At 41.6% G+C, this 13568-nt stretch overlaps 1 protein-coding gene across 1 annotated transcript in view; it reads left to right on the top strand.

The window, feature by feature from the left end:
- Window positions 1–6: 6 nt before the first annotated feature.
- galnt16 (UDP-N-acetyl-alpha-D-galactosamine:polypeptide N-acetylgalactosaminyltransferase 16) overlaps window positions 7–13568 on the top strand; it is a 49946-nt gene continuing 36384 nt past the window's right edge. The window contains exons 1-2 of the mRNA XM_008398867.2: window positions 7–378; window positions 13063–13244. Of these exons, the coding sequence (XP_008397089.1) occupies window positions 178–378; window positions 13063–13244 (383 nt within the window). The 5' untranslated portion in view covers window positions 7–177. The remainder of the gene's footprint in view (window positions 379–13062; window positions 13245–13568) is intronic.

The raw sequence follows: 13568 nt of genomic DNA on the forward strand, positions 1-13568 counted from the left end.
GCGCAAATCCCAGCAGAGAGGCAGCGTCTCCGGCAGACAGGAGCGACAGAGGCAGAGGCTGCGCGTCTCCTCTGCAGGTTCAACCCATCACCGGCGGAGGCGGCGGGCTGCACCTTCTGCCAGGCGGACCTGAACCAGCCGCGGGCTCGCCTCCGGTGCCCTCCTTATGGGCTCACCATGCGCAGGATACGGGCCAACGCCATCGCCATACTGACCGTCGCCTGGATCCTCGGCACGTTTTATTACCTGTGGCAGGACAGCAAGCCCGCGTCGACGCCGTCGTCGTCCGCGTCGCAGGCTCGCGGCAGGGGCCACGGGCAGAAGCTGGTCCCCGGTCGGCTGGAGATCCACCGGGACGACAGGACCATCCCGCTGATTGTGAGTGAACGCGGCTCAGAGACAGGAGGGGAGGAGGGGTGCGTGTAATAAGACGATAAGGAACGGCGCTGTGGCTGGAGGCGACGGGCTGCAGGGGAGTGTGTGCTGCATGTTGATGTGCATGTGTGTGTGTGTGTGTGAAACTTGGACTGATGGTGCGGCTCTCAGCAGGAATAATGCTCAGCTCGGCTGGCGTGTATGTGGAGCAGGAACGGCGTCCTCCTCCTGTGCAGACATGTCTTTGTTCCAGAGGCTGCCCGGCGCTTTCTGCGGTTTCTCTCCCGCTTGTTCGCCRGCCGCGGAGCGCTGCGGAGGAGCCCCGGGGACCCGCTGCCCCAAGAACCTCGCTCCTAAGCCCAATGCGTCACGAGCAAATGGCTTCTAAACAAATCGCCCTGGGAACTTTCCCCAGACACCTCCAGAAAGTTTTMTGCGGAGCGCACAGATGGGGCCCACTAATGATCATGGTGGGACACTAAACACCCCCCAGAAACCAAGAACAGGATGTCTGGAGGTTATTGTATAAAATCGGAGTCATTATTAGGGCTGGAACTAACGAATATTTTATTAATCGATCATTTCGACGATTAATCGAATTGAAAAATCGCCCCATTTTGCATTTTCTTTCAACCACTTAAGCTTATTTTATGCAATATTAGAAATACATCAAACTAACAAATAACTCAGTTCATTTGTTTATATAAGAAAATTAGACTAATGAAGAAATTATTCAGTTCCTATTTTAAAATATAAAAATACAATTTWTTTAATTAAACAGCAAAAGGTGCTTCATATGATCARTYTTTTATTTTATTTTACTTTAYTTTACAGAATTTGAACCAATCAAAGCTAAACCAAAGCTACTTGAGGAGTTCTGGGCGTAGAACATATTTACAGACAAATACTTTTTTTTGCTTCTGATGCAAAATTCATGTATTTTTATTTTTGTACAGTTTTGCCTTTATTACTGCTTTTTGAGTCTATATTACCCAGTTAACGACTAATCGGCAATTCTTTAAATAATCGATTAATCACGATTCATCGTTTCAGTCCTACACTGTTGGCATGAGAAATTATTTGAAGGCGGGGTCAAAGGTGAGAAGAAGGTGTTCAAACAGGTCCTCTAGAAATAAATGCAACAGACTTCAGGTCATTAGCTGGTTGACGAAGACCCAACTAGCTAACGATAGTTTGTCATAAACAGTGAGGTTAGAGCCTCTCTGTGTTGAAATGCTGGTGTCCAGGYGGCTCAGCAGCCTCCTGTTTGCAGCCACAGACTCTCCCTGGACTCTGAGGTTCTGTCAGCTCACATTAGACTGTGTGGTCTAGCAGGCACTCTGTTGCATTCGGCGTAAAGAGATACAAGCATGCATTTAGAGCTGCAACAAGAAACTCAGAGTAATCTTGTAATAAAATATCCGCCTGTTTATCTCGCCCATCATTCAGATTTATAAATACAAACATGGTTTAGGTACACACAGAGTTCCTCCGTGTCCCCTTCCCCGTCTGCTCMGGTTTGCTTTTTTGCCTCAGTTTGAATACGTGAGCCAAGGTTGCCGTGGCGAGTCKGAGGATGCACAAAGCAATTCCCCTCGTCCCTCCAGCGGATTTTCCGGGGCTCGTGCCGTACTCTGGCAGTCAGGTATCRGTTCTTATCAGATCGTTCTTTGACCTGAAAGTGAAGCTCCCTCTTTTGTAATTGCTGTTTTTCCTGTGAGYGGGGTCGTTGGCCTGTCACCAGACTGAGACGTCGCTGCTGTTTGTTTTGGTAATCTGACCTGATGCCTGCCTGCTGCCAGCTCTGGCCTGCTCTCTGGGGCAGAGCGGAGGCCTGCTGGGTGGCTCTGTCATAATTGATTCCTGGTTTTGTTTGTGGATTTTTAAATTGACGCTTCCATCTTCCTCTCTCTCTTCCTCTCTCTGCACGTTGGTGGTCCCGGTAGCGCCTTTCAAAARTGGAAAACATTTTTCATGTTTTCTTATGTATCGCATTCTATAGGACAAAAGTAGGGCAGCAACGTGTCAYGATAAGTGTTTCGTATCAGTCGATACCGATCATTATCGATTCGTTTTTTGTTTGAAATATCTGAAATTCTGTCAAACTGGTGACCTTTACTTTCCTTTTACCCACAGTTTTCACTCTGCGCTGTTTTTAAAAAAATATATTTTTAAGCCGTCATGAGGCATGATGGYGAAACATGAAAYTGCTGCTGCACAAGTTACTCTTCATGTTGTTGCCAGGTAACCAAAGAATAAAYGAGTTACTTGATGCCACCCAAAGCATTTCCTCTGCCTATATCTCCCAGAATGCTGTGCGGTTTTGGGTTGAAGTTCAGTGAAATTATCGAACATCCATCCATCCATCCATCCATCCATCCATCCATCCATCCATCCATCCATCCATCCATCCATCCATCCATTGCATTTTCTATTAATATTGATGTCTATCGCAGTATATATATATATTACTGATTAATTACCCATCCCTACCTGCAACTAACAATTTTTTACAGTAATCAACTATTCGATCGATTATCCTGACAATTGATCGGATAAAAATGGGCACATTCTGCAGATTTTTCATTTAATCACTTAAGTCTTTTTTTTAAAYACAGTATCAGGAACATGTAGAAGAAGTGATTTGGTWACATGAGATAATTTTAGCCAATAAGCAGAACTCTAAACACACACGCTGTCCCCCACGGTGAGACGGGGYGGTGGCAGCGTCAGGCTGTGGGACGGCTCTCTGATCAAGATGGTTGGAGCAAAATATGGCGAAACCCGTAAAAAGAACCCTAAAAATAATGTCAGAACTGCCATGTTCTGGGTTTAATTAATGCATATTTGTGTGTTGGAATGGCCCAGAACTAAAGTCAACTCAGAGATCAACGCAAGACTTGAAAATTGATGTTCACTGATGGTCGACATTCGATCTGATTGAGCCATTTTGCAAAAAACAACAGGCAAAATAACGTCTTTTTTTTTTTTTTTTACGCTCAAAGCAGGTAAAAACATCCTGAAACAAAAAACACCTGATACTGTCAAAAGAAATAAAAACTTACTCCAGTTTTGTATGAGGGCAACTTTGCCCTCACATAAACTCTTCAGGTTTCATAAGCATCACAATAATGAAACATGTAGTTAATCCCGGCTCAGACTTCGTTAACAACACATTTAACCCAGTTCTGTCGTTAAATTTTTACACAGTCACATGCCAACTGGAAAAATAACACAACTTTTTGCTTAACGTATCAGTGTAACTACTGTATATAACCCAGCGGCCTCAGGAATGCGTGTGGAATATTAGATTGAAACCTGAGGAACCTGAGCCTTACTGAGACACATGAGGCATTTGGCAGCGGCGACATCGTCTGAGGCCCGAGGGCCGAAGGCGAGCCGAGGTCGGACGCTTGCGACGTGCCCGGCGTTAACAACCAGGCGACAGATGTGCAGGTCAGCAAGGCCGATTATTACGGGGAATGCTGCAAAATTTAATCAGAGGAAGTTCACATGCAACGTGTTACTGTAAACTGAAGCACGGCGTTGGGGAAATTACGAGGAAAGTGGGGGAGGAAAGCGGAACCAGCTTTCACAAAATGATATCATTACCTGTAACGAACGCAGCTAATGAACATGCTGAAGAGAGTGAGAGAGGGGAAGAAAGGACAAGTAGAGCTGCATTGCACTGCAGTGGACATTAATCCTCTGCACATTTTTCACATCGCAAAAAAGAAAAAGGCAAAATTTTGTGTGTTTTACTGGGATTTGATGTAATACGACCTCAAATCCCAGTAACCTCACATCAACATTTAGCTACTTTTATAAACTGTGGAGCAGTTATTACTTTAGACCAACATGTAGTTTTATACGTCTAATATCAGAGCGAGACCTGGAGAAACTCCTGTTAGTTTACAAATCTAGAGCAAACTTGGAAAAAGTACCGTCTACTTTATAGAATCAAACATGGAAAACCAACATTTAGAAATCTACAACTCGAGCCAGAACGACTGAAACCAACGTTTAGATTTATACCTCTCTGATCTTACCAAGCATGGGGAACCAACATCTGCTAATCCAGAGAAACCACTACTAGTTTACATGGACTTATTCCTATTAAACATGAGGAACCAATATGTAGTTTTACTTTTTTGTTTTCTTTTGGGTTTGTTGCTTTGTTTGTATTTCCTTTAACTCATTGTAACTCACTTTGAACTCTCTTGTTATTGAAAATGTGATATATAAATAAAATTACCGTACCTTACCTAATAGACCAGCACAATGTACATAATTGTAATGACGTGGTTTTCTGATCTTATTAAGGAGAACTAAAAAAAAACTAACTAATTGACTTTTCTGGGTTTTTTGAAGGATTTATACAGAATCAGTCTGTATGCGTTTCAGCTGCACTCTAAAAATGGTGCAATCATTGAGTTTTAAAAAACCTGGCCTGCTGATTCCGACTTTGGCCAATATCGATTTGTTTTTCTGAAAAGTCGCTAAACACAGCAACAAATTAGCTACGTTGGCAACGGTGGGGTGACGACTGGTCACATGTGGAGACGTGACCTGGACAGCGGCTGATTTTCAGACCTTTGTGGAGTTGCAGTAAGATTTGTGGATAATACCAGGTTAACGTGTAAGTGTTGGCCGAATGAATCAAATGTAAGGAATTGTGCACCTCAAGTTGAAAACAATATAATTTGCGGCATTTTGAACACAGAGCAGACTGGGCTAACAGCAGAGCCTCGGTCCAATCATGAAGGATTTCTTGGAATTTTCATAGTTTAATTCTGCCATTAGAAAACTCCATGCATCCGTTGTCTGTAGCCGCTCATCCTTGTAGCGTGATTCAGGAACCGGTTCCCATCTCCAGTGGTCATCGGGCGAAAAGCCGTTCATTCCCTGGACTGATCAATAAGTCAAATCAATCAAAGGGCAACCATTTATTAACAGAAAGCCTAAACTAGGGGTGGGCATTTATCATATAGTTTAACATTTATCTTATGACAATTTCAATTTATTGTTGTCACGATAAACTCCAGTTAACAGCGATTCTAAAACTCAGGATCTGTCCGTGTTGACGTTATTGTTATTTTTGTTCGTTTCTCAGTTTGTTCCAAGAAAGCATCAATAAATGTGAAAATATGATTAAGTGCAGCTACAGTTTACATTTTGAAAATACAAATCTCACTTTATTTTACGTGACTGGTGACCTGCAGAAGCCCATCGTCACATTTGGGAATGTTTTTCAAGAGCAGTATTTGTGTTTGTGGGGCTGAAATCACAGTCATACAGTTAGCTAAAGAAAAGTAAATAGTTTTTTATCATCGCTCTCGTTGTTATTGCAATAATCCCACAAAACACTGTGATAAAACTCGGATGTAAATTTTCTGACTATAGCAGAAAATTAGCATTAAGTTGGCTGTAAGGGAACAATGTAATGTCAATTCAGTTTTATAAGTAACCTGAGACAGAATTATCTCCTAATTGTTTTCACAAACGTTAGTAGAATACAACTTGAAACTAATTAAAAGATAAAGAATACAGTCTGAATATTTTCAGTGTCCTCCCGTCTGGCATAGATATGAAAAATGAAAACTAAACCCACCGTAACGAGATAATCTGATGGACTATCTGGAATCCTCCGAGTGTCTGAACTCGGCCTGTAGGAGAAATCTGCTCATCTTCCAGACAAAGCTCATCCTTAATTCACGACACTGAGCCTCAAAACTGCTACCGTTTCTTTTTTCTTTTTTTTTCTGTCATCTGCTTTCAGTTTTAGAACTGTTTTTTTTAAGGCAGATAAAGAAAGAGAGAAAATGTTTGAATAATACATGCTTCATATCACTAGCTTCTGTGATTAGCTTTGGTAGTGAAACATGTTTGTTCAGGTTCTGGTTTAAAGAGCATCTATGAACAGATTAACAGGTGATCGTTTTTACAATTTCTCTTTCTATCTGAACAGCTGAAAAAAACGGATATTTAAAAAAATATATATATACTTTTGCCTTTCCAGTTCTTGAAAGGAACAAACATCAGGTCATACATTGTTGGACATTTTGTAGGGGCAGTATTATGTAAAATCAACGTATTTTTAGCTTTACATCATGTATTTATGTTATTTCCTAATCAGAAACATTGTTTTGATTCTTTCATGTATATTTGGGAAATCCTTTAATCTCCCATGGCAACCATTCAGCTTTGTAAAACACTTGGTGCACACTTGTGCACTCACAGCTGCAGTTTTCAAGCCGAGCTTTCGTGTTACAAAACGCTCCTCTCCTTCAACTCCCCCTCACTCGGCTCCTTCAGACTAGCCAGCAGCAATTAGCAAACACCTGATGGAGCTGAGCATCTGCTGAGCTCATTATAGGAGCTACTTCTCAGTGGAGCGCTTCAATGAACCTTTGTGAACGTTTGATGGAGGAATGTTGGGGTGATGATGTGGTGAAGGGGGAGTTTCTTTTTGAAACTCTGCCTTCTTAAAGAGACAGAGGCCCAATTTAAAGTCATTGATCGCAAAATCATGTTTCCTTTAAGCCACGTTTGATATATGCAGCAATTTTATAACAACTGAAGGTGACATAATTATTTGATTGTGCTATAAAATGATACTAAGTGGCTGGAAACCACATAATACTGTCTGTCAATGTTTTCTGCTTACCTTGTGTCCATGCGATGTTCCTTATCCACCATGTGCTAATTGCCATTCAGAATGTTCTGCAACAACCATGTGACAATTCAAGGTTGGTGCAGGTTGGTGTCGGTACAGATTTTTTACAGACTCAGCTCGTACCCCCCTTTGCGATGTTTCCAACCGGCCGTGCTTCATTTTTTACCCTCTTTGGGGACATTTTGTACTCGCCGTGCATCGGTTTGTTCCGTACTGCCATTGTGTCCTTGGACAAATTCCTCTTCTTCCACAACATTCATCAATTCTTGCCTGCTTTGGGAATCCTTTTTGCCAAAGACGTATCCTTTCGTACCCACCTCAGGCCATTTCTTACCGTCACCGCCTCAGTTCGCTCCTGGCTTGGTCGGGTATTTCCAGCCGTGGTTCGCTTTGTTACCTGCCTTGGGGAAGCTTTGTATCGGCCGTGCGCCGATTCTCTCCCACTTCGGAGACGTTTTAAACGGACCATGCATCAATTCGTACCAACTATGTGCCGATTTGCACCTGTTTAGACAACATTTTATGCCAAGCAGGCGTCTGTTTCGTCCTTGTGGTGATGTTTCATTGACCATGCATCAATCTACACCTGCATTTGGATGGCTTTTTTACGACCAGGTCAAAATTTGAACTCAACATGAACGCTGGTGCCTACTTTAGGGAAGTTTAGTGTTTATTCTCACCCAACTTGGAGGTTGCTGTACCTTCCACGTGTGTCAATCTCTTTCTGCTTTGAGGGTGTTTTCATGATCAGAACACAAATAAACAGATTCAAAACCTTCAAAAATAATATAAAGTTACACTTAGTCATATGTGAGATTAGAGCATTTTCATTATTAATACAGAAATCTAACTGCAAAAAAAACCCCTCTTTATATGCAATGATTTAAATATATAGATTGATTAAATGTTTTGTTGATTGTATGAAGATAAAAATGGAAAACAGAACATTCCTAAACCACGGCAAATTTCTGATCAACAACAGCGAACAAATTATGCTCAGAGGTTGCGTCGCTTTGTTTTGGAACGTCAACGAGGAACGGGGTTGTGTGGATTGAATATGAATATTGAGAAACGAGGCTTATTTCTGTGAATTATACAGAGTAACGTTTTGGGATTAATTTAAAATTTGCTAAAAGTGTATAGCTACTTTGTGTTTTGTTTTAACATCACTAAGCCTCTGTTTCACGGCAACACAAAGTCTCGATGCACCTAATATGAACAATTACTGTATCAATATAAATGATGGGTTGCACAGTGGCGCCGTTGGTAGAGCTGTTGCCTTGCAGCAAGAAGGTTCTGGGTTCGATTCCCGGCCCCGGTCTTTCTACATGGAGTTTGCATGTTCTCCCTGTGCATGGTGGATTTTCTCCGGGTACTCCAGTTTCCTCCCACAGTCAAAAAACATGACTGTCAGGTTAATTGGTCTGTCTAAATTGTCCCTGTGTGTGTGTGTGTGTGTGTGTGTGTGTGTGTGTGTGTGTGTGCGGTTGTCTGTCTCTGTGTTGCCCTGTGACAGACTGGCAACCTGTCCAGGGTGAACCCTGCCTCTCGCCCGGAACGTTAGCTGGAGATGGGCACCAGCAACCCTCCCGACCTCACCAAGGGAAAAGGGTGTTAGAAAATGGATGGATGGATATAAATGATGAATAAATCAACACAAAGGCTGGAGAACTTTTTTTCTATCATGTTATAGTCATTAAAGATGGCTTTAATTTGCCAAAAAAAAAAAAAGTGCAGTTAACCACAAATTCTGACCTGTGCATTTTTTTTCTCTCCAGTTTTTGTTGATTTATGTTAATGACAGACATGTTACATCTTCAGGTTTTGTTTTGTGGGAAAAATTAAATCTGACTTMATTCGGCGTAGATTTTCCCGACTTTCCAGTACAAGTGGAAAACAGCTACAGTTTCACCAGAAGAGTCGATTGTATATATATGTGGGCTGAACAGAAAGCAGCACATGGACGTCCTTCTCACTTTCTCACTCAACAGAATGTTCTGACAATATGTTCACTGGACTGCATGAAGTCCTAAAGCGTGGCAGCAAAAATTATTTAAAAAAAAGGACAAATAAAAGTCTGCAGCTGCTCCAGTTCCAGCCTCATTTGGCTGCCCTAATGCAATAAAACAATAATTGGATTATTTCATCGTTAGATGTGATTATAAGTCCCGCTGCAGACGACAAGACCCAAATGCACAAGCAATAAAAGCCCCAGAGTTTACTCGATGTTACCAAACCATGCTGACGTCAGCAGGTGATTTCATTTAATCTGTCCATTGGTTACAATAATGGGCATGAATTAAGACGTCAAMTGTACCACCTCAGCACCTCAGCACAGTTGGGAAATAAACTTTTTTACAATTGTTAAATGGGCAAATGGAAAATAGTATTACAACTGTTACTGTTAAAGTTACTTAGGCTCATGTAAGTATTTGTTAAAAACTATTGGTGCGCTGATTGATTAGCCGGCTGATGCATCGGCTTCGATTTTTTTTTTAATTTTGGGAGACTGTTATTCGCCGTTACTTAGATGTGAATCTACCACTCGTCCTTTTGCTACACCGTTAGAGAGGCGTGAAAAAAAAAAAGTTAAAATGAGGACTAAAGGAGCTGATTTTTTTTTGTTTAGCTTAGTTAATTGGTATAGCAAAGCTCTAAACTATTTATTTATATTTGAGAGCACTACCTCATGTTTGGTTAAAACAGGTTTGTATTGCTTCAGTCGTATTGTTTAGAGTTTTTCAACAGAATAAGATTGAAAAATGTAAGTTGTTTTGTGACAGTTTAACACCCGACAGCAGCTGAGTTTCTATTAACAGTAACTACGAATATAAATTAGTTTTATGGAAACAGGCTAATTTTGAAAAAAAAAAGAAAAAACTAAAAATTTTTACTTAAAAGTTTGTCAGGTGTTTTCTCAAACGTTATCGAAACACTTTTGTCACATCACACGAGTCACGTGATAAACAGCTGGATGTTACTACAGGCGGAAACCACAAAGAAGAAGACAGGAAGTGTTAGCAGGATGACTGTTTGTTTTTGATTCTGTCGGACAGAGTGCAGCTGGTAATTCCAACATGTTGAATCCATAATTCTTCTGTAAAATCACCGACTACAATTTTCACAAAATGTAGGCGGGGCTTGTCGTTCCAACGCCTGACTAAAACGCTGTGTCCTCTGATTGGCTGATGGACGATGATGCTAGCGCCATGGCTGAATTACCAATACGTTTCATGATTACGTCCATCGCTGCCATGATTTTTAATAACTTATCACGTGAACAAATGTATTTATGTGTGATTTTAATCTCATTTCTTATTTAATGGAAACATCACAATTACAAAATTGTGTTTTTTAGACGTTAGAAGAATATCGACAGAGATTTGTGCACATCCGTAGTGGAAACGCAGCCACCGTCGATTATTTAAAAAATCGATGTCAGCCTAAATCAGAATTGCCAAGTCAGGTTTTTTAGATATCGGTGATTGTACAGAATACTGCAATCGGTGCAGCTAATCATTTATATAACATTAATTTCTAGCAACCTACAAGTCTAATAATGTCACTGTCAACTGTTCACTTGCCCCCAGCTCAGTCTTTTTTATTTTTCTTGCTCTTTTGGGGTCACACCGCTTCCCTGGGGAGGCTGGAAATGAGGTCAGTCTCACCTCAGCCTGTTCAGGAGCTTTTCTTAACCCCCTCCAGTCGAACTGAAGTAGCAGTCTGGATCCCTCTGCGTGTCCGTCATGCATCTGAACCTCTTTGACGAGGGCGTCTCTCGTCTTCCTTTAAGGATCCATCAGCTGGTAAAACTCCTTGAGGGGGAAAATCCATTTATTATCAAGGATTTATGGATTGTATTCTGATCTGACGGGGGCTTAGGTTGTTCTGCCTGGTTAGAATCGACACGGCTGCCCTAATGGGAGGCTAACATTTACATTTTTGGCTGATGATGGTATTCATAATGAATTAAAAGTCAACCGGATAGATTTATTTGTTGGCATCTCACATGGAGACGGTGCGCATAAATAATCATAGCTGCAAATGTGCCAGGAGTTTGCCAAGAGGCTGCGTTTGTCCTCACTTCCTGGGAGAACTTCAGCAAAGTCACCCAGGAGAAACGACAAACACGTTTTGATGAGAAAAGTTCTGACGCTGAGGGACAGCGCTGTTGACGCTTTTTCTTTTCTTTTTCTTTGTTTTATTCGCCCTCCAGGATGGGTGACATCAAAATAAACTGCAGGAAGAGCAGAGACAGTGAGGGAAAATCTGTTATTCTGATTCCAGTCCAGTTTTTATCACTGTTTCTGTTTTTTTGTTGTTGTTTTTTAATCCATCAGAAACAAAACTAAATGCAGGATCATGAACGCAGTTTCGATTGGCTGCGTCTGATGAGGCTCTTTCCTATTGGCTCAGCTGCTCCCAGTTCTCAGAAGCACAAAGAACTGGAGCTTATAGCAACCATTAACACCAGTCAGGTACTGGGACCGGTTTGCTGAAAAAAGCCCCAAGCAAGTTTCCTTCCAGAATGTTCACACCAAATCCAAGTTTCAATTTTAATCGTTCATCTTTTTTCCTGCTTTCTTTTCTTACAAAGAAATTTCAAATGACAGATTTTCAAAAGTTGGCTTTATTTCAATCACCCTTTTTTTTTTTTAAATTGAAGCTGTAAAACAAGATGGTAGACGCTGGATGCAATGAAAGCACTCTGAACTATTCAAAATCAAGAGTGGGAAACACCCACTCTTTTGGATGTTTCAAAGATTTAAAATTGTTTACATTTTTGAAACAGAAAATGTGATTAATCGATAGTATCGATTAAATTTTCCACCTGAGCTATGAATCTCTGCAGCTCTTCCAGATTCTCTAGGTTGCTTCTCTGATTGATTCTTCAGGTTTCATACTTGAGTTGTGTTTTTACTACTGCTGTCAATTAATTTAAAATGTAATCACATTAATCACATTCTAGTGTAGTGATTAATCACGATTAATCACTACGCTTAACGTAGTGAGCCTAAAATGTAAAAATGAATGTTTTCAAAAAAATGTTTAAGCTAATGCTACTTTGATGAAAGTTTGGACCAAACCCAGGTTGTTTTTCTTACTGTGAAATTAGCTCCTTTTGTTGTTGAACCTTTTGTTGCTGTCTGCTGTCGCTCTTCATGTGTCGAATTCATGACATGCTGCTGTGAAGGAGGTAACCTTCCGGTTGAGAGAAGCTTTTAGGCCAAAATTATTTGAATTATGTAATATTAACGCCAGGACTGCACAGTGGCGCAGTTGGTTGAGCTGTTGCCTTGCAGTAAGAAGGTTCTGGGTTCGATTCCCAGCCCTGGTCTTTCTGCATGGAGTTTGCATGTTCTCCCTGTGCATGGTGGGTTTTCTCTGGGTACTCCGGTTTCCTCCCACAGTCCAAAAACATGACTGTCAGGTTAATTGGCTTCTCCAAATTGTCCCTGTGTGTGTGTGTGTGTGTGTGTGTGTAGGTGTGTGTGTGTGTGTGTGTGTGTGTGTGTGCGCATGGTTGTTTGTCCTGTGTGTCTCTGTGTTGCCCTGCGACAGACTGGCGACCTGCCCTGCCTCTCGCCCGAAACGTTAGCTGGAGATGGGCACCAGCAACCCTCCCGACCCCACTAAGGGACAAGGGTGTAAAGAAAATGGATGGAATATTAACGCCTTACACTTTTCAGATTAGTCGCATGCGTTAACGTTTACAGCCTTAGCTCATACTGAGTTTAGTCACTAGTCTATGGACTCTAGTTCCATTTGAAGGCAGTCGGTTGAACTGAACAAATGCGTGCCACACTTTTCATATTTTTATTTCTAAAAACTGTAGATGTGTGTCCTTCCTCTTTGCAGTTTTTCACCAACGTGTGCTGGTTTATCACACATAATCCCCCAAAAAATACACCGTGGCTTGCGGTTGTAGCAAACTATGAACAGCTGTAGGAGTACTGCCTCTGCTCTCCATCGTTTGTGCGCTCATGGACTCCGTTTTGCCTCCTGTGCAGGTGACTCAGCCGCCCCGAGACGAGCAGCAGAGCCAGCTGCTGGGCGGATTCGACGAGAAGGCTTACCTGGCCGCCAAGCAGCTCAAACCGGGGGACGACCCGTACAGGGAGCATGCCTTTAATCTGCAGGAGAGCGACCGTCTGGGCAGCGAGCGAGCCATCCGAGACACGAGACACTACAGGTGAGTGTCGCAGCGGCTGAAGTTTGATCCCCATCATTTGTGGTGCAGCAGTGATGACAGTAAAAGTGACGATAAGAGCGATTGCTTTTTTTTTTTTTTTTTTTAGGTACCGGTGATGGCTGTGTGAATCATAGCACCGCAAACACAGATGCTGCTCTTAGAAAACATTCCCTTTGTTAAATTATAAGGCACTTCTTTAGGACGTCACATAAAGAAGTGTCATCTGTATCACTAAGACATACACTGTATTAAATCATATTTTTGAATTTATTGATGCAAATTTGCTGAGCAAATGGTGGAGAAAAATACAAAAAAAATAATTAT

The sequence above is a fragment of the Poecilia reticulata genome, linkage group LG22 (assembly GCF_000633615.1).
Source record: "Poecilia reticulata strain Guanapo linkage group LG22, Guppy_female_1.0+MT, whole genome shotgun sequence".
Lineage (NCBI taxonomy): Eukaryota > Metazoa > Chordata > Actinopteri > Cyprinodontiformes > Poeciliidae > Poecilia > Poecilia reticulata.